The sequence below is a fragment of the Megalobrama amblycephala genome, linkage group LG11 (assembly GCF_018812025.1).
Source record: "Megalobrama amblycephala isolate DHTTF-2021 linkage group LG11, ASM1881202v1, whole genome shotgun sequence".
In the NCBI taxonomy this organism is placed as follows: Eukaryota; Metazoa; Chordata; class Actinopteri; order Cypriniformes; family Xenocyprididae; genus Megalobrama; species Megalobrama amblycephala.
In genome coordinates, this window is record NC_063054.1 from 28,134,205 (window position 1) to 28,154,771 (window position 20,567).

General features: G+C 38.1%; 1 protein-coding gene across 6 annotated transcripts in view; it reads left to right on the top strand.

The window, feature by feature from the left end:
- The window catches only part of cdc42bpab (CDC42 binding protein kinase alpha (DMPK-like) b), a 77,639-nt gene that overhangs the window by 40,922 nt on the left and 16,150 nt on the right, over nucleotides 1-20,567 (top strand). For 5 of the 6 annotated variants that reach the window (XM_048207173.1, XM_048207174.1, XM_048207172.1 and 2 more), the window contains 17 exons: nucleotides 5,980-6,073; nucleotides 6,170-6,370; nucleotides 7,582-7,830; nucleotides 7,977-8,056; nucleotides 8,363-8,523; nucleotides 8,598-8,720; nucleotides 8,860-8,993; nucleotides 12,249-12,491; nucleotides 12,674-12,784; nucleotides 12,918-13,168; nucleotides 15,223-15,328; nucleotides 16,722-16,846; nucleotides 17,053-17,158; nucleotides 17,249-17,397; nucleotides 17,673-17,764; nucleotides 18,162-18,238; nucleotides 19,074-19,112. In XM_048207173.1, coding sequence (XP_048063130.1) covers nucleotides 5,980-6,073; nucleotides 6,170-6,370; nucleotides 7,582-7,830; nucleotides 7,977-8,056; nucleotides 8,363-8,523; nucleotides 8,598-8,720; nucleotides 8,860-8,993; nucleotides 12,249-12,491; nucleotides 12,674-12,784; nucleotides 12,918-13,168; nucleotides 15,223-15,328; nucleotides 16,722-16,846; nucleotides 17,053-17,158; nucleotides 17,249-17,397; nucleotides 17,673-17,764; nucleotides 18,162-18,238; nucleotides 19,074-19,112 — 2,341 coding nt within the window. The remainder of the gene's footprint in view (nucleotides 1-5,979; nucleotides 6,074-6,169; nucleotides 6,371-7,581; nucleotides 7,831-7,976; nucleotides 8,057-8,362; nucleotides 8,524-8,597; nucleotides 8,721-8,859; nucleotides 8,994-12,248; nucleotides 12,492-12,673; nucleotides 12,785-12,917; nucleotides 13,169-15,222; nucleotides 15,329-16,721; nucleotides 16,847-17,052; nucleotides 17,159-17,248; nucleotides 17,398-17,672; nucleotides 17,765-18,161; nucleotides 18,239-19,073; nucleotides 19,113-20,567) is intronic. The other variant, XM_048207176.1, reaches the window with a different exon arrangement.

The following is a 20,567-nucleotide window of genomic DNA, read 5'->3' on the forward strand; positions in this document are numbered from 1 at the left end:
GACAATTCACAAATATCACTAAAAATATCATGATATCATGGATCATGTCAGTTATTATTGCTCCATCTGCCATTTTTCGCTATTGTTCTTGCTTGCTTACCTAGTCTGATGATTCAGCTGTGCACATCCAGACATTCTGCCCTTGTCTAATGGCTTGAACATGAGCTGGCATATGCAAATATTGGGGGCGTACACCCTGACTGTTATGTAACAGTCGGTGTTATGTTGAGATTCGCCTGTTCTTCTGAGGTCTTTTAAACAAATGAGATTTATATAAGAAGGAGGAAACAATGGAGTTTGAAACTCAGTGTATGTCTTTTCCATGTTCTGAACTCTTGTTATTCAACTATGCCAAGGGAAGTTCAATATTTAATTCTAGGGCACCTTTAATACAAACCCAATTCCAAAAAAATTGGGACACTGTACAAATTGTGAATAAAAACAGAATTCAATGATGTGGAAGTTTCAAATTTCAATATTTTATTCAGAATACAACATAGATGACATATCAAATGTTTAAACTGAGAAAATGTATCATTTTAAAGGAAAAACAAGTTGATTTTAAATTTCATGGCATCAACACATCTCAAAAAAGTTGGGACAAGGCCATGTTTACCACTGTGTGGCATCTCCTCTTCTTTTTATAACAGTCTGCAAACGTCTGGGGACTGAGGAGACAAATAGGAATGTTGTCCCATTCTTGTCTAATACAGGCTTCTAGTTGCTCAACTGTCTTAGGTCTTCTTTGTCGCATCTTCTTCTTTATGATGCGCCAAATGTTTTCTATGGATGAAAGATCTGGACTGCAGTCTGGCCAGATCAGTACCCGGATCCTTCTTCTACGCAGCCATGATGTTGTAATTGATGCAGTATGTGGTCTGGCATTGTCATGTTGGAAAATGCAAGGTCTTCCCTGAAAGAGACGACGTCTGGATGGGAGCATATGTTGTTCTAGAAATTGGATATACCTTTCAGCATTGATGGTGCCTTTCCAGATGTGTAAGCTGCCCATGCCACACGCACTCATGCAACCCCATACCATCAGAGATGCAGGCTTCTGAACTGAGCGCTGATAACAACTTGGGTTGTCCTTGTCCTCTTTAGTCCGGATGACATGGCATCCCAGTTTTCCAAAAAGAACTTCAAATTTTGATTCGTCTGACCACAGAACAGTTTTTCACTTTGCCACAGTCCATTTTAAATGAGCCTTGGCCCAGAGAAAACGCCTGCGCTTCTGGATCATGTTTAGATATGGCTTCTTTTTTGACCTATAGAGTTTTAGCCGGCAACGGCGAATTGCACGGTGGATTGTGTTCACCGACAATGTTTTCTGGAAGTATTCCTGAGCCCATGTTGTGATTTCCATTACAGTAGCATTCCTGTATGTGATGCAGTGCCGTCTAAGGGCCCGAAGATCACGGGCATCCAGTATGGTTTTCCGGCCTTGACCCTTACGCACAGAGATTGTTCCAGATTCTCTGAATCTTTGGATGATATTATGCACTGTAGATGATGATAACTTCAAACTCTTTGCAATTTTTCTCTGAGAAACTCCTTTCTGATACTGCTCCACTATTTTTGCCGCAGCATTGGGGGAATTGGTGATCCTCTGCTCATCTTGACTTCTGAGAGACACTGCCACTCTGAGAGGTTTTTTTTTATACCCATGTTGCCAGTTGACCTAATAAGTTGCAAATTGGTCCTCCAGCTGTTCCTTATATGTACATTTAACTTTTCCGGCCTCTTATTGCTACCTGTCCCAACTTTTTTGGAATGTGTAGCTCTCATGAAATCCAAAATGAGCCAATATTTGGCATGACATTTCAAAATGTCTCACTTTCAACATTTGATATGTTATCTATATTCTATTGTGAATAAAATATAAGTTTATGAGATTTGTAAATTATTGCATTCCTTTTTTATTCACAATTTGTACAGTGTCCCAACTTTTTTGGAATCGGGTTTGTAGTTGTTAAGTTTAGGTATTGGGTAGGATTAAGGGATGTAGAATGTGGTCATGCAGAATAAGGCTTTATAAGTACTAATAAACTGCCAATATCCTGGTAATATGCATGCTAATAAGCAACTAGTTAATAGTGAGAAATGGACCCTAAACTAAGTGTTACCGACAGAACTCTACAATACAACTCTAAAGTCATATGACCGTGTCTCAGCATTGACATCAAACCTGGCATGATGCAAAGTTTGGAATGACATGGTGGTGAATAAATGATGACAACATTTTAATTTTTGTGTGAACTATGCCTTTAGATTTATTAAATCTCAAATGAATTTTGTCTCTTCATTAATTCATAATTACATTTGAAATGCAAGTTTCACACATTGTTTCTAGTCGGCAGATCACATTAGTCGGCTCCTGGCCTAAAAAGCTCCTTCCAGGAAAAGCTTGGAGCTCTTGCTTTCACCCAGCCCTCATTAGACTAAGTGGGCAAGCTGTTGTGTTAAAGTGCAGGATTTTTAGAGATTGTGCTCTTAAGTGGTGTTAAGTGCCTGGTTCCTCTCGGCCAGATATTTGCATAGGGTGAGCTCTGATCCTTCCACTGATGAGGACCCGCCCATGTCACAGTTGAAGAGCCAACCGGACGCACTAGCATCTGTGTTTTTGTTGTGCGTGACTATTGCATTATATGTAGTTATTGATCAGGGCCATATGTGTGTCCTGCTATTGATCAATACCATGTGTGTAATGTCTCAGCTGATTCCTAAGGAAGCTGGAATTTCATTCGCCACCGAGACATGGCTCATCGCACCTCAAAAGTCAAGAGGGAATCTCTTGTTACCTGTAAAGATCCCCTATCAAAGAGAAAGATGCACAGTCGTTGCCTGAGGATAAAGCCACATTCATCTGAAACGGCACAGGTGATTGGATGACCTCATAAAGAGCTTTGTTTGGCGACATCGGCGGCGGTCTTAGTGCTTGTAGAACAGCTTTTTCCAACCAGAGGGCCTTGACCTACAAGTTGAAGTTTCCACAAACTCCACTTTTTTTTCTTTTTTTTTCTTTTAGAAATAATGGAGCTCAACGCTTGAGTAAAAAAAAAAAGAACTGAATGAATTGCTGAAATGTATCCAACGTCCCCATACAATGAGTCCCACCCCCTTCTCTTTCTTCCTGTCTATAGTTGACCAGCTCTTCCTGTGGTAGGCATGAGGCAGGTCCAGATGGTGCTCACAGATGGTTATTGTGGTCTTAATGTGGGATTACCTCCCTCTGCTCGCAGTCCGCTGCTCCTTAAGACAGCAGCCCGGGACAGAGCCACCCAATTATCACCTACACTACAACCCCTGCTGACTAGACAGGACCCCTTAATGCACCATTACAAAGTGAATGGCTTTTAGCCTAGTGGGAGGCATGCGGCCAGGTTAACAAAATCTAAAATAGATTTAATGCAAGCCAAGTTTAACATAGTTTAAAAGGAAACTTGGCTATGATTGGAGTCTTAAAGGGATAGTTCACCCTAAAATTAAAATTCTGTTATCATTTACTCAATCTCAAATTGTTCCAAACCTGTATGAATTTCTTTCTTCTGCTGAACACAAAAGAAGATATTTTGAAGAATATGGGTAACCAAACAGTTGATGGAACAATTTGAGAGTGAGTAAATGATGACAGAATTTTCATTTTTGGGTGAACTATCCCTTTAACGTACCAAGAATGGAGACATGGTGAAAGGAAAAGTTATATTTGGCATAGAAGACTCAAAGCTGAGTCACTATAGTGTCATTATCAATGGCTATGTCACATTATCTATGGTCATGGCTAGGCCACATTATCTGCTGTAAACTTGGTTAGCTCGTAATGTTAATCTATAGACTCTGCAGAGCATATTTGTTTAGCTCAGACTTTCTCTACTTCTTAATTGGTTTAGTATGTCCTCCTCTGCTTTCTGCTCTTTGCTCTGTGGCACAGGGCTGTGTCGGTGAGAATGGCCCAATCAAGCCAAGACCCTCTTAGAAAGGAAAACCGTTAAAGACCTCACTGAGTGATTCAGCTAAAGGAGGGGGCTGGATGGTCTGCAGAATTGGCCATGGATTATGGCTGTTGAGAGATCTGCTGTGCATCGGGTTGGGTTTTGCCATTGAAAATGTATACATTATTTATTTATAAATATTTTGTTTTAATTAAAACATAAACCTAATTAATTTTTAATTAAATTGATGCATCACCTGCATGTTTTGCAAACCCTTCTGTGATAATTTTACTAAAAATAAAACAATGCTTTTATCTGCCACAAAAAAAAAAAATGTAATAATTACATGTCTTTGAATTCTGAAATTTATTTGTGTGCTTAATATATTTATGCAGATACACTACCATTCAAAAGTCTGGGGTCAGTAAGATTTTTCTTTTGAAAGAAATAAATACTTTATTCAGCAAGGATGCTTTTAAATTGATCAAAATGTCACAGTAAAGATATTTATAATGTTACAAAAGATTTCTAACTCAAATAAATACTGTTCTTTTGAACTTTCAATCATCATATGCTTTAAAAAAATCCTGAAAAAAGTTTCCACAAAAATATTAAGTAGCACAACTCATCAAATCAGCATATTAGAATGATTTCTGAAGAATCATGTGACATTAAATTAATCAGCTTTGCCATCAGCATATATATATGCTGAAAGGATTAAAATGAATTAAAATCATATGTACTGTACAATATTTAGTAGCTGTATAGATTTTTAGTAGCTGTGCAGAACAAAAACGTAATTGTTGATTTTGTGATTGTGGTTTTCAGAGGTAAAATTGGTTTATATATATATATATAATTGAACTTGAACTTGTATATTAATTGTTACATAACTTAAAGTGACACCCAAAACAGAAGTGCTGTATATTATAAACTTTGCAGTTTTAACAGTATTGCTTCATTATACGGTGTGGATGAGGTCAAGCCATTATGGAAAGTGTTTCACCACCCACTGAGTTCCTCACACAATCTCAGACAGACCTCTCTGTGTTAAAGCCCTGATACATGGCTCTTTTTGGCCCTCTGTTCAACTGTTTGACAGCGGGGGATGGCCGCCTGCCTCTCACCTCTCATGCACACACACATATATCTTCATATCTTGCACGTTGCTGACAATTAATAATCAACACTTATGTAAAAACTTTTTTGCTTTCCCCTACTCTCCTCACCCAGTGTACTAGCACTCTGCCAAAGCTGGAAGATCACACACACACATTATATGAGCTTGTAATGTCTTATTTGAAACGTTGGCTATAAAGTATAACAAAAAATCATCAGTAGTGCTGAGTTTTAGGGTTTATGAGCTGTTATGATTAATGATGTGCTGACGCTGATAAATCCCCCGGCTGTTAGATAGTGTGCGCGTGTCCTTCAAAGTTTTGCTTATCTCTTTTATGACAGCTAGCACTGTACTTGAGCCAACCACAGGGCAGTTGCATGATTTATTGATATAGATAAACTTAGATGTCTTAAACATAGAAGGTGTATGAATCTCAGACAGTTTTGAAATCTCATGGTACAAATTGTGGTGTTATTTGAAAAGTGCAAGATGGCAATAGAGCTTTAGCTGTTTGGCTTAGTCCGATGACGTGCACATGACCTTTGACCCTTATTAGGACACCACTGCACACCACTGTATCTAGTAGTGCATTTCTACGTTTTTTCAGTAATAAGGGACACACACACACACACACACACACACATAAATACATTGTAAAGTATTACTGTTATATATTTGAATAGTGCAATTTTATAAATTTTGTATATTATTAAAAATAAAGTAATTAATATAATTAATAGTAAATATATATTTACTTATATTATTTAATTTCATTTTAATTATATGATGTGATTTTTTTTTGTATACATATTCGCCATGGCACTGAATGATTGCTGTATTCATTTAGTATGACATTGCCATTGTGCACTGCGTCATTCCATGATACTCTTTTGTTATGGTTAATTTTTGTTTTCGATTTGTGTTCAGGGATATTAAGCCAGACAATATCCTGATGGACATGAACGGTCACATCCGGCTGGCTGACTTTGGCTCCTGCCTCAAACTCATGGAAGATGGGACAGTGAGTTTGATCTTCAATCCTAAAGCTGTCAAGCACATGATTTATTGCTTTAGTAAGTGTTGTAAAATCTGACTTCTTGTACCTGTTTTCTCACAGGTTCAGTCCTCTGTGGCAGTTGGGACCCCAGACTACATCTCTCCAGAGATCTTGCAGGCTATGGAGGATGGGAAGGGAAAGTACGGGCCGGAGTGTGACTGGTGGTCTCTGGGTGTGTGCATGTACGAGATGCTGTATGGAGAGACGCCCTTTTATGCTGAGTCTTTGGTGGAGACATACGGCAAGATTATGAACCATAAGGTTAGTTTGCTTCGTATACCAACACGCAATTCTGTGTAACAAAAATGTGACTAATGTTGTTATTTCCAAAGTTTATTTAAAGGTGATGTGTGTAATTTTTAAAATACATTCTTCCTTTAGAGACAACTAAAAGCAAGCCATTCATTGGTTGATTCTTCTGAATAGTGTAAAAACACAGTGGCACTATCAAAACATTACATTTTATTCAGGAAAACAAGTCTTTTATGAAGTTCCAGTTTGTGATGCTAGTGCGGAGAAATTGCACATTTCACCTTTACTTGTGGACGTGCCCTTCTGAAATCTGTTTACGGTAGAGTAGCTTAAAGGGGTTCTATTGTGCTTTTTTACATTTTCAACTTTCTTTTAATGTTGCTGTTTGAGCATGAAACGGGTCTGCTAAAAAAGTTATAAAGCACAAATTCCACTCCAAAGGGAATTCGATTGTAGACTTACACGTACACGTCATAATATTCCTCATTAATTATCTGTCCATGGTATATGCAAAAAAATGGGCGAGGCCTAGCCTGACGTGGTCATACTCAATTCTAGTCAGAATATGAACTTCATGTCCAAAAAATGTTGTGGGCGGGGTTCGGGCTGGCACCCAGGCTAGGCGAGGCCTGGTTGAGTTGCGTTATGAGTGTATTGAAACTCACGGTTATGGTAAGAGATGTGACATTTCCGAAACACGCTTGAAGTGGTTGAAAAATCACACCACACTGGTCAAGCCGACCAATCAGAGCACATTGTGTTGTTTGGAAGGACGGGCTTCATAGAGACAGGAACTAAATAGTGTTACTGACAGACTGGGAAGAGAGGCGATGCAATAATAAAAGCTATTCTTAAAATCAAGAAACGGCACAATAGGTCCCCTTTAATTTCTAGGTAACTCATTCTTTCTTTTAGTTGACCAAAACAATAATTTGTTTGTGTATCTTGCTTAGTATAAAACAAAAAAGTCATGAGTGAATTGTAGAAGTTTTGAATTAAAAATTCTTTTTGTCTTTCCTTCACTATTTTATTCTGGATTAGTCATCTCAACCTAACAATGAGGTAAAAATTCACCTTTTCATCAAGGTTCATGTAGTTTTGTATGTGACTTAACTAATGGAGCACATCTTAAACCACCGTAACTAGCGTAGTTAGGCAGAGATAATTGATAGATTCTTACTCTGAAATGCTCAAGTATATTCCAACTCTTTCATTCTCAGGAGCGCTTCCAGTTCCCACTTCAGGTGACGGATGTGTCCGAGGAGGCTAAAGATCTCATTCGAAGGCTGATCTGCAGCAGAGAACACCGGCTGGGCCAGAATGGCATCGACGACTTTAAACAGCATCCCTTTTTCACAGGCATTGACTGGGACAACATCCGCACATGCGAAGCCCCCTACATCCCTGAAGTCAGCAGCCCCACTGACACCTCCAACTTTGATGTGGATGATGATTGCCTCAAAAACTGTGTATGAGTCTAATTTTGTTCTATTTTTATCCTGGAGATGATGTTTTTTTCCATACAAATGCATTAGTGTGTAGTTGAGTAGCCCTATATATGGAACTGCAGGACTTGGATATTTGAGTCTTAGATTGTTTTTCTGAAATATTTTAGGAGACGTTGCCCCCACCTTCACACACAGCATTTTCTGGACACCACCTCCCATTCATAGGCTTTACCTACACAAGCAAATGGTGAGTCAAACAACTTTTTATTCATTATGCCTTTCTTACACTACACTACTGTTCAGATTGCGGTCAGTAAGACTTTTTGTTGAAAGAAATTAATACTTTTATTCAGCAAGAACAATACAATTATTTTAAAATGTTATAATATTTCACAATATTATAGTTTTTACTGTGTTTTGGACCAAATAAATGCAGCCTTGGTGAGCATAAGAGCCTTCTTTCAAAAACATTTAACTTTTGAACAGTAGTGTAGGTTGCTGTGGGCTTTAACAACATTTTAATTGCAATTCTGTGATATATGTGGTTCTTTAGCACACTGTCAGATCGAGGGTGTCTGCGAGAGTCCATTGGACCTGCGCAGGTAGATGCTGATCTTCAGCGTAGCCTTGAGGAGAGCCTGGCTTCTGAAGCCTATGAGAGAAGGATCCGACGTCTGGAGCAGGAGAAGACTGAACTTACTCGTAAACTACAGGGTGAGGGCACTAACGCATCCAGACTGAATCATATTTTATCGTCCTGTCTCTCTAAACCATCTTTCTTCCCTTAGAGTCCACACAGACAGTGCAGGCACTGCAGTACCCTGATTCGGATGCCCCAGTGAATGCTAATAAAGAGGTAGAGATCCGGAGTTTAAAGAGTGAGATCGACATCCTGAAGAAACAGATTGCAGGTGAGAGCACAATATTAAGTTGGAACGCAACGAGTTAAGGGCACAGTCCTGGTCTTGGGTCTTTATTGTTCTCTATTGATTACCCATTGAGGGTAATGACATCTCTTGACAAAGACTCTATAATGTTGTGTCATGTCAGACTCTGGTCAACTGGAACAGCAGTTGCAGGAGGCCAGCACTGCCCGAAGAGACCTGGAAGACTCGTCTAAGGTCATCAGGGGCTTAGAGAAACAGCTGAAGAGTGTCACACAAGAGAAAGATGATCTGCACAAGGTACCTATTCCGTTGTATTAAAAATAAATAAATAAATAAATAAAGAGGCAGAAGATCTTTCTGTTATTTAGAGATATATGCCAGTCAAGCTATGGTTTGGAATATGGTTAACTAGCGCAACCACTCCCTCACCAGGTGAGCCAAGCTGGTTTACTAGCTCTTAACATTTGTGATCTTAAAAAGATCATGCATTTGCATATGCCTGGCTCCCGAGCAAGATGTCATCACACCATAGGCCCCGTCTATTGGTGTTCAGTCGCTTAATGAATTTGACTGCAGATTGTTTTGTAAATGAGGCACAGTGTAATGGAGAGTTTGCAAAGAAACTTTTGTTGACAGATTAAGCAGTCAGCTGTATTGAATATTACAGCAGCTACATCATAAATCCTAAGTAAATGATTTCATAATGCTTTGTCTGTAAATGATGGTTTTATATGGATAATGTTTTCAAAACACTTAATCATGTGCAGTAGACAGGCATTTGATACTGTTTCCTATGCATTAATTTTAGCCAATCATAACAAGCCTTAACCCTCTGGAGTCTGGCATTTGGGGCCTGGAGAAGTTTTGACATGCCCTGAATTTGTGCTTTTTTCAGTTGTTCATAAACATATTAATGACACAAGTGTCATTAACTGTATCAGCACAAACTGGCTCATAATTGTGAGGAACATTGTGTACTGTTTGTGTTTTTGAAGGAATAACGTTTATGCGTGGTTACTGAAAAAACAAAAAACTTAAGTCACTGATATAAGGCCAATAAAAGTATATTAAATCTGTGTTCACAAGACTTTTGGGTATTGAAGGTTGTAGACTAGAGTTTTTGCTTCAAAATTATGTAAAAATTATGCTGACTACTCTTTCATTTATAACAATATACTGTTTAGTTTTTGTAAGACATTTTGCCAAGAAACACGGTTCGGAGGCGTGAATCTCCATGAATAATGGCTCATTCTCACTTAAGACAAAAGAATATTTGACCTGAAAAGACTGATATTAATGAGGCATTTCATCAGGTAGGCGAAAAAAAACTTCTGGATGTCTCAGTCATCATGATATGACATACAGAAAAATTTTATTACAATATAAAATAATGGTTTTATATTATACTTTATTGACTGTGAGCAAAAAGTCTGAATATAGGCTTTTATAAAAGCATGCACATTTGGAAAATACAGGATTCTCATTGTTTATGTCAATTTTCTATACAGAGGAGTTATTTTTTTATTTAATATTCATTGTTATCTCTATGAGCGCTGGTGTTTGCAATTCATACTGCAGCCGGAGGGCGCTCTGTGCATTTTAGTCCACAAATTCACCTAAGAAGAAGACGATATTCCATGAATGGTGTTTACCAATTCATACTACAGCCGGAGGGCGCTAAAGAAACAAAAACTCATTAAAACTTATCAATAGAAGAAAACAAACAGGAATTTACTGAATGCTTCCAAGATCGCTAACCATGGCTTTTTCATCCAGATAAACAATTTTCAAGGCAATAAATCACGATTGAGATGATGAATGCATGTGTTGTCTTAATTTGCCTTATGCGCTGGCTCCGTGGGTGTGGCCGCATTAGTGGGTAATGAGCTGAACACGACTTCTGAATGGCTCTCTTTTCATACAGATTACATAAACACAGAATGTTTGTTTTCGATTTGACTTGCACGATTTAAAACCTGACATTTCAACGTTTTGTTAGACATAAGTATGAATTTTTTGTGATTAGTATTCACTAAGTTACACTTCATTTTCTGAGAACTATTAGATTGGACTTCGTTCAGAGGGAGATGAGAGATCACGCATCATGTTAGTTTTCTTTATTTTACAAAAAGCACAACATTTTGTTTTTACTCTGAGTGTATACAAATAAAAGGAGATATTCTATAGTTCCAATTGATGTATTACTTATGTCTCTATGACAAAAAATGACAGAGTATTTTAAGTCTGTTTTGCTGCAATGTGAAAAAAAACCTGCAAAACGCGCCGGCGCGTTTTTAGACCTCAGAGTGTTAAAGGGCAAGTTTACCCAAAAATGGAAAATCTGTCATTTATTACTCACCCTCATGTCGTTCTACACCTGTAAGACCTTCGTTCATCTTCGGAACACAACTTAAGATATTTTTGATGAAATCCGATGGCTCAGTGAGACCTCCATTGACAGCATGATAATTAACACTTTCAAATGCCAAGAAATCTACTAAAGACATATTTAAAACAGTTCATGTGGCAACAGTGGTTCAACCTTAATGTTATGAAGCAACGAGAATACTTATTGTGCACCAAAAAAACAAAATAACGACTTTATTCAACAGTATCTAGTGATGTGCGATTTCAAAACACTGCTTCATGAAGCTTCGAAGCTTTACGAATCATTTGTTTTGAATCAGTGCTTTGGAGCGTGAATCAAACTGCCAAAGTCACGGGATTTCAGTAAACGAGGCTTCGTTATGTCATAAATGTTTCAAAACGTTTTGAAATTTCAATGGTTCACGTGATTTTTGGCAGCTTGATACACGCTCCGAATCGTCGCTTGAACGTCACATGAACTGTTTTAAATATGTCTTTAGTACCTTTCTGGGCATTTGAAAGTGTTAATGATCTTGCTGGCAATGCAGGCCCTCACTGAGCCATCGGATTTTATCAAAAATATCTTAATTTGTGTTCCGAAGATGAACAAAGGTCTTACGGATGTGGAACGACATGAAGGTGAGTAATTAGTGACAGAATTTTCTTTTTTTGGGTGAACTAACCCTTTAAAGAAGCTGTCGTTAAAAATGTATCATTTCAGTCAGAGGGTCAGAATGAAGGTTGAAAATATTTTTATTTTTGTTGTGCAAAAACCTTTATTAACATTATAAGTGAACCTCAAGGAACATATAAAAACATATAATACAACTTAATATAGTTTGAGATTTGCTGGTCTTAGATGGTTTTAAGTGGTCATGTTTGTTAACGAGCTGAAAAATGCCTCAAACCCTTCGAAAACCATCTAAACAGACAGCTTTGCTAGACTGGGAGACTAACTAGCCACTTTAAGCTGCTCTATGCTGTGTTTTTTCAGGCTAATTGCCATAAATGACCAACTAGTTCCTCTGTTTGTGATTTGCTGGCATAGTCTAATGGTCACAGCGACCCGAGTTGACTTTAATCTTTAACCGTGCCGTTTAACAGATTACTCTTTAGCTCAATGACTTTAGTTGATCCTAGAAGGTAAGATATATTACTGTTGTATTCTGTAATGAATATGTGAAGGAGCTGCTGGAGTTGGGAGAGAAGGTGAAGGCTCAGTGGAAGGAGTTAAAGGATGCTCACAGTCAAAAGAAGATGGCCATGGAGGAGTTCTCCGAGCTAAACGAACAGCTGAGTGATCTGCGCTCACAAAAGCAGCGGCTGAGCCGACAGTTCCGAGACAAAGAAGAGGAGATGGAAGGAGTGTCGCAAAAACTAGAGGCTCTGCGGCTAGAGATACGCAAGGCTGAGAAAATGCGCAAAGAGGTATATACTTCAAAACCACCCACCCTGCTGAAACTTACTCACTTAGTGTTTCACCACTATGTAAGCAAAGTCAACATGGCTTCAATTTTGATGCAGTGCCCCAGCAATCATCAGTGGTATCATATTCGTGGATTTGTTGGCTGTTGGCTGCGTATTTGATGTCTGTGGTGTTTTCCTTTCAGTTGGAGGCCCAGGCTGAGGAGCAGGCGGCAGAAGCTCAGAAGAATAGGAAGCTACTAGAGAGAACTGAACAGTACAGCAGACAACTAGAGGAGGAGCTGGAGGGCATGAAGGTGACACATTGCATGACTACATTAACATACATTAATAAATGTAATATGAAATATGAAATTTAAATAAAAAAACACTCATTTTCCTCTTTCTTCTGCTTTACACTCAAATATGTATGTCTTGGTCTTCTTGCAGCAGTTGAAACAGGCTGGGCCGCCTCACGCAGCGGCGACCTCAGACCAGCAGCAGGAGCTGATGCGCGTACGGGCAGAGCTGGAGAAGAAGAACGTACAGTACGAGGAGGAGTTGTGTCGCCGGGAGACGCTCCACAGCACTGAGCTGAAGGGCCTCAAGAAGGAGCTACGTGATGCAGAGGGTCAACACCTCACACTCCAGAAAGAGATTCTCATGCTCAAAGACAAACTGGAGAAAACCCGCAGAGAAAGGTACATGTGTGACTATACGTGAGCAGGTATATTTCATTTCAAATCACATTCTTTCCATTTCTCTTATTGTCAGTGATGGCTTCAGATTATTGTACAGCTGCTGGCCAGTGTTAATTTAGTTGACATAATTTTCATCAGAATTTTTGTCAACATTTTTTGAGTGATGAAAACACACAAAAAAAAAAAAACAGTTTTAAATGACAAAAACTATGATGAAAATCTATTGACATTTTTGTGAACGAATAAAAATCATGTTAGGGAGGGACAATTTGGGAAGTGATCCAATCAGAAATTATGATCTACCCGGTGGGACATAAGTTGGTGTATGCTTGCTGCATGTCTTATAAAACTTTAAAAAATATAAACATCTGAGAGAAAGAGAGGAGCAGGAATATGGATAAATGCGAAAAAGCTTGACGACGCGAAAGAGAGCTTAACTCGATCCGTTTTTCTTTGAGCACACAGAAAACCACCTCTCAGACCGCACACGAGTATTGAACTGAGCTCTCTTTTGTGTTTTTCCACATATGAACGGATAAATACACAGAAAATTGTCAAAATATCCGTTTTGGCGAGCATTCACGTAAACACAGTCAGTTATGTCTTAAGTGAATGTAAATAGTTTGGAGAACATTGGATGTGTATTAGTGTACTGGATCCGTGCATTCAGCCTTACAGTGACAGCAGCCTAATTAACCTGCCGCTGTTCATCATTAATTTTAATCAAAACATTAAAGGATTAGTTCACTTTCAAATTAAAATTTCCTGATAATTTCCTCACCCCCATGTCATCCAAGATGTCCATGATCTTCTTTCTTCAGTCGAAAAGAAATTAAGGTTGTTGATGAAAACATTCCAGGATTTTTCTCCATATAGTGGACTTCAATGGAGCCCAAACGGTGGAAGGTCAAAATTACAGTTTACAGTGATCCCAAGCGAGAAATAAGGGTCTTATCTAGAGAAACCATCGCTCATTTAAAAAAAAAAAAAAAAATTGTATGTTTTAACTCTTTAACTCTCTTCTTCTTCTCTATTAGAATTCCAGCAGTGTAGACACTGCTAAGTGTAGTACTGCCCTCCACAGGTCAAAGTTTGAACTAAATTGCCATATACAATATGCTAGTGCAAGTATATAACAATTAGTTCAAACTTTGACCTGAGGAGGGCAGTAATACACTTAGCAGTGTCTACACTGCTGGAATTCTAATAGAGAAGAAGAAGAAGAGAGCTAGTTCAAGATGAGCATTTATGGTTAAAACGTATAAAATGTAAAAAAAAAATTAGAAAATGAGCGATGGTTTCTCTAGATAAGACCCTTATTCCTCATCTGGGATCTTGTAAAACGCTTTGAAGCTGCACTGAAACTGTAATTTTGACCTTTAACCGTTTGGGCTGGGCTCCATTGAAGTCCACTATACTCCTTATAGTATTCCAGCTTCAAAGCGTGGAATGTTCCTGGAATGTTTTCATCAAAAACCAAAATTTCTTTTTGACTGAAGAAAGAAAGACATGAACATCTTGGATGACATGGGGGTGAGTAAATTATCAGAAAAATTTTAATTTGAAAGTGAACTAATCCTTTAACAAAGTCGACTAAAATCATATACTTAGTTGACTTAAACTAGACTAAAACTAAAACAAATTAAAATATGACTAAAACTAACTGGCATTTTAGTCAGAAGACTATGACTAAAACTAAATCAAAATTTGCTGTCAAAATTAACATGCTGCTGGAACACTCAGCCTTAGCATAGGCAGATACTTACAGCTTTTCTTGTCTGCCACCCACTTAGACAGGAAGGCCAAACTGATGGACCATGTTTTTTTTTTTTTATGTGACATTTAGAGGCATAAATCTGAATTTGAATGTATTGAATATAACAACTGTGGTCTGTGAATGGTTCATGGTCATGATATTTGAAGCTGGAACGACCAGCTCGTTGAGCCTGTAGATTTGATTCTTTACATTGAATCGTTTGTCATAAATAGCTCCATGGTAGCAGAATGTGGCTGTACTGCAAACTTCATCATGTTCATTATTGTGTTTGCAACAGCCAAACTGACCGAGAGGAGTTTGAGACAGAGTACAAGCAGAAGTATGAGAGGGAGAGAGCCCATCTGACAGATGAGAACAAGAAGCTCACAAATGAAGTGGAGAAGGTGAGATCTCTATCGCTCTCAAAAACACTTGCCAATGCTCATGATATTCATTAGCCTGCATCTCTTTCATCACAAAAAGTATACATCAAATCCCGTCTGAAATTCCCCCTTCTCCTCTGGCACTCTCTCCCCAAATCTGCTGACATTCCTAGAGAGAGATCATAACCACACACACTTACACACAATTGCTTCTTGGCTCAGCCACTGTTGACTTTGGACCTCGAGGTAAAATCAGAATCAGCCAGTCAAATAATTCTGCAAGTTTAGACATATCAGATATTAAAGGGCTCCTTATTTTTGGTGGCATGGATATTAAACATTATTCATTTCGTAAAAATACCTGGAAACCCAAAACACAAAGGCAGTTTAAAACAATAGCGCAGCCTGCCAGGGCTGTCATGTCAAATGCCAGATTGGATGGGGTTTGGAAACATAAGCAAGAATGATGGCATTTGGAAGGAATTGAACCAGGATGTGAAATGCCTGAATAAATTCACATTCCTATAAAAGAGCACTACAGAAGTTTTGTATAGACTTGCCGTAACAAAGTATGTTTGCTTCCTGTCTTTTGGAAAATGTACACTTTCCTACAGAACAAAGAACCAATAAAAGCTAGTGAGGTTGATCTGGGACAAACTACAAAATGTGCTATTACTTTTATAATTAGTCAGGCGATAAAATGAGCAGAAAATTGCCATAGATGTATGCTTCAGGAGTGACTCGTCCAATTTCAAGAGCCTTCTGACTGAGCTCTTTTGACTGGGCCAGTGAGTAACCATCTAGCAAACAACTGAAAAACACTTGTATTTTCATTTTGTTTTTTTTGTTTTTTTTAAATTTCAACTTATTTTAGTTCAGTTAGTTCATAAGGCAACATTTCCATTTTTGTTTGTTTTTAAGCATCCAACATTGCCACAAAATTGTGATGTAACGCAAGCTAGTAAGAGCTGGAGCGGGTTGAGTAGGACCGGTTACATTGGTGCCGTGACCCAGATGCGAGTGAGTTTTAGGGGGGTGAGTGTAATGGAGGCCACTTTCCTGGCCTCAAGAGGTGTACTAGCAACTGACATTAGAGACTGCAGTCTTTAGCGTCCTTGTTAGTGCGCCTAGAGACACCAGTTCGAATCCCACTCAGAGCGGGTGGAGTAGGACCACAAATATCAACGTGATTCTGCTCAACTACTAAAACTAGAGAAATTTGGTTTGCTGATTTCATTTAAAATCTTTCTAATTTAATTTGTTTTTAGTTTAAATGTTTTTAAATGTTTTTAGTTAACAATAACAACACTGATAACAATGATAGCCGTATAGCAATGGCTGTCTTATCCGTCCAATCTCCATCTGTCTGATTCCTCCCACCTTGACTCCTTGTGGTCTCTTTTTCTCTCCTCAGCTGAACTCTGTGTATGAGCAGCTCAGCAGTAGTCACAGGCAGCTGGAGGAGGAGATGAGAGAGTTGGCTGATAAGAAGGAGAGTGTTGCCCACTGGGAGGCCCAGATAACTGAGATCATCCAGTGGTGAGTGGAGCCCCCTACCTGCAGCTGCTTGCCATCACACCTGCAGAGAAAGAAATGATGATGGTGACCTTTACCCAGATCTGCATGGCTGTGCAGATCAAGTGTCCATCATTCATCACTTGAAGTTTTCGGTTTTAAATAAAAACATGCTTTTGTAGATTTTATGCTTCATTTTGAGTTTAGCTGAATTTAGCTAATCTGTGCAGGGTGAGCGACGAGAAGGACGCTCGTGGTTACCTCCAAGCTCTGGCCACAAAAATGACAGAGGAGCTTGAAGGGCTCCGGAACACAAGCTTGGGAGCTAGAGGAACGGTGAGACACATGCACACAGCAGATAAGGATGAAACGCATATCCTCTTCTTCCTGCTCGTCTGATGTGGTGGGTCTCTCTCGCTTTGTCAGGACATGCCGTGGAAGATGAGGCGCTTCGCTAAGCTGGACATGTCTGCGCGTCTGGAGCTGCAGTCTGCGCTGGATGCCGAGATCAGAGCCAAACAGTCCATCCAGGACGAGCTTAACAAAGTCAAAGCATCCAGCATTGCCACAGAATGGTGAGACCACACATATCAACATAGTTCTGCTTAACTCTACTGAAACCGGAGAGATTTTGTTTGCTGATTTGATTTAAAGTTTTTTTTTTTTCTTCAGCTCAGTGAATGTTTGTTTCACTCTTTATGTGAATAGCTTTGAGATTCACTTTTCTTTTTGATTTGGTGAATACGATGAACTTAGCTGAACTTACTTTATTTTGTTCACACTCTCTTCTCAAATGAGGTGAATTTAAATAGAGTGACATAGTTTTCTGTCTGTTATTTTTGTCTCACAGCAAATTGCAAGAATCTGAAAGTAGAAACCAGGACCTGCTGGCAGAAATTGAGAGGCTGAGGAAGGAGACAGAGGAGCTGAGGCTGAGGAGAGGTGACTGTGTTATTTACATATTTTCAGTTTTATTTTAATTTGAGTTATTTTGTCATTTATTAGTTTTTTTTTTTTTTTATTAAACATTTTTATTGTTTTAATTTTTGTTGCAGTTTAGTTTTAGTAATTTTAGTACTTCAACTTCAGCTTATTTGTTTGTTAGTTGCCATACAAAATTTCATTTTTGTTTAACTTTTGTTCTAATGTTTGTTAATTTTATATCCAGCTTATTTCAATTAACAAAAATGATTTTAGGAAACAATAACTACACTGGTGACAATCAAATATCCACATAATCTATGCAGCATTGCTTTTCACAGTGTCACATAATAACAACAGTTCTGGCTATGTGAGATTTAAGTAATTCGGTCTTTTAATAAGATTCTGTCATTTGTAGGTGTGAAGCATCAGGATTCACAGAATTCCTTCTTGGCATTCCTCAATGCGCCCACTTCTGCTCTGGATCAGTTTGACGTAAGTTTGTGATCCTAGGTGTTGTTCATGAGAACATTTGCATAGAAGGTCAATCTGGTTTCCAAACAAATAATTTTCATCATTCTTCTTTAGTTTTTTTGTTTTTGTTTACTGTATTCTTCTGATACCTCTTGATCTGTTTTATTATTTTCTGTTTTTTTTCACGTCATAATGTGTATGGTTATTGTTTTGTTTTATGTTTTTCATTCTTTTGTCCATCAGGACTCCTTTTCTTCCTCTTCATCTTCTTTAGTTGAATTTTGGGAAGATGTAAGTTCTCCTTCAGCCAAGTTGTAGTGTTAATGTCTTTTTACATCGTTCATTTTACACATTTAAAAGCAGACAAACAACAACCCTACTCCCGTTATGAAACTCCCATAGGAATAATATCAGAATACAACAGGAAACTCGCAATTGAATTTGAAATTAGCATGTTGCTAAGCTAATAGCACAATACTCAAATAAGCAAGAAAAATGCACAGCACAGACAAATTGGGAAATAAAGTACATTTTTCACTACACAAATCCTTTTTATTGATACCTTTTAGTATTGAATTGACTTCACATTCTACCGATGTTATGTTTTACTTATCTGATCCTACATCCACCTCAGTCTCTTGTGGTAGTGCCTCCTTGGAGTTCTTTGATGTGAAGAGATTCCTTTGTGCATGTAAACTATACTCAGAAATCCATCCACAGATTAGACGTGTTCTTACATGCCCTCATTCCTTTCCCTCTGTTTTCCTGCCTGCCGTCCCAGACCTTTATCCTATCCAGCTGACATTGTACATTAAGTTTGACTCTCTTCTCATCTTCTTTCTCTCTCCATATGAAGCGATCACCCTCTTTTGGTTTCGGAAGCAAAACCAGACGTGTAAGACCCGCTTTTGTCCTGTGTCACAGTAAAATCCTCCCGTCATATGTTTTTTTCCTGTGGTTGTGATGGCCTGTTTTGCAAACTGCATCGGTGGCAGCTGATTGTGGTGATATCTGTATTGCATGAGACCTTTAATGCTTAAATGCATCTGAAATGTGTTTGAAACTTTCCTTCATCTATCCAAATGCATATATACCATATATGTGATTGAAGTGGTATATATGAATATACTTCAGAGAAACTGGGTTATTGTCTGGGTTGGTTAATTAAACTCGGTGGTGTGTTTTCCATACCATGTGCTTTTATGATTTTAAAAGTCCTTTTATATGGAAGGATATAGAATTCATTCATGTGGCTCAATATTTGGATCTAATTTTAACTTTTGCTGATGTATAATTATTATAAAGACAAAAATAAGTTGTATAAATGAACATTTTCTCATCATTTACTCACCCTCAAGTCGATCCAAACAAACATGGCTTACTTTCTTCCATGGTTCACAGAAGTTAGTAAGAATTTTTACTCTCCTCGTTTTCATTCAAAGACTATCAAACTACAAAAAGAAGACATAGGATTGCTTTGTATATGAGGGAAAAGGAAAGTAAACTACCATTCAAATGTTTGGGGTCAGTTAAGATCTTTTTATTCAGCAAGGATGCATTGAATTTTAAATTGATCAAAACTTGACAGTAAAGACATTTACTGTATTATGGTAAAAAAAATAGTTCTATTTCAAATAAATAATGTTATTTTGAACTTTCTGTTCATCAAAGATGGCTGAAAAGTCACGGACAATATTAAAGGATTAGTCCACTTTTAAATACACTTTTCCTGATAAATTTACTCACCCCCATGTCATCCAAGATGTTCATGTCTTTCTTTCGTCAGTCGAAAAGAAATGAAGGATTTTGAGGAAAACATTCCAGGATTTTTCTCCTTACAGTGGATTTCAATGGCTACCAACAGGTTGAAGTTCAAAATTACAGTTTCAGTGCAGCTTCAAGGGCTTTAAACGATACCAGATGAGTAATAAGGGTCTTATCTAGCGAATCGATCTGCCATTTTTGAAAAAAATACAACCGTTTATGCCTTATAAACAAAATATCGCCTTGAACGTACTTTCCGTTTCCGCATTCTTCACAACGCTAACGCTGAATGTCCTACGCCTAAGTTACGGAAAAAAACGAAACTGGCGCCGCGTTTGTTCTGTAAGTAGAATAGGGAAGGCGTAGAACAGGGGTCATCAACTATATTTGTCCAAGGGCCAGAATTTTTCTCTGCAGACACTGTAAGGGCCAGATACTCGTAATATAAAATAAAATTCGAATTGTATCCTAATATGTTATTATTTGATATACTAATTCTAATTCCAAATGTATTTTATTTTTTACATATTACCTGTACTGCAGCAAGCCACCAGGGGGCGATAGCGATATTTTAGGCTTCATATTT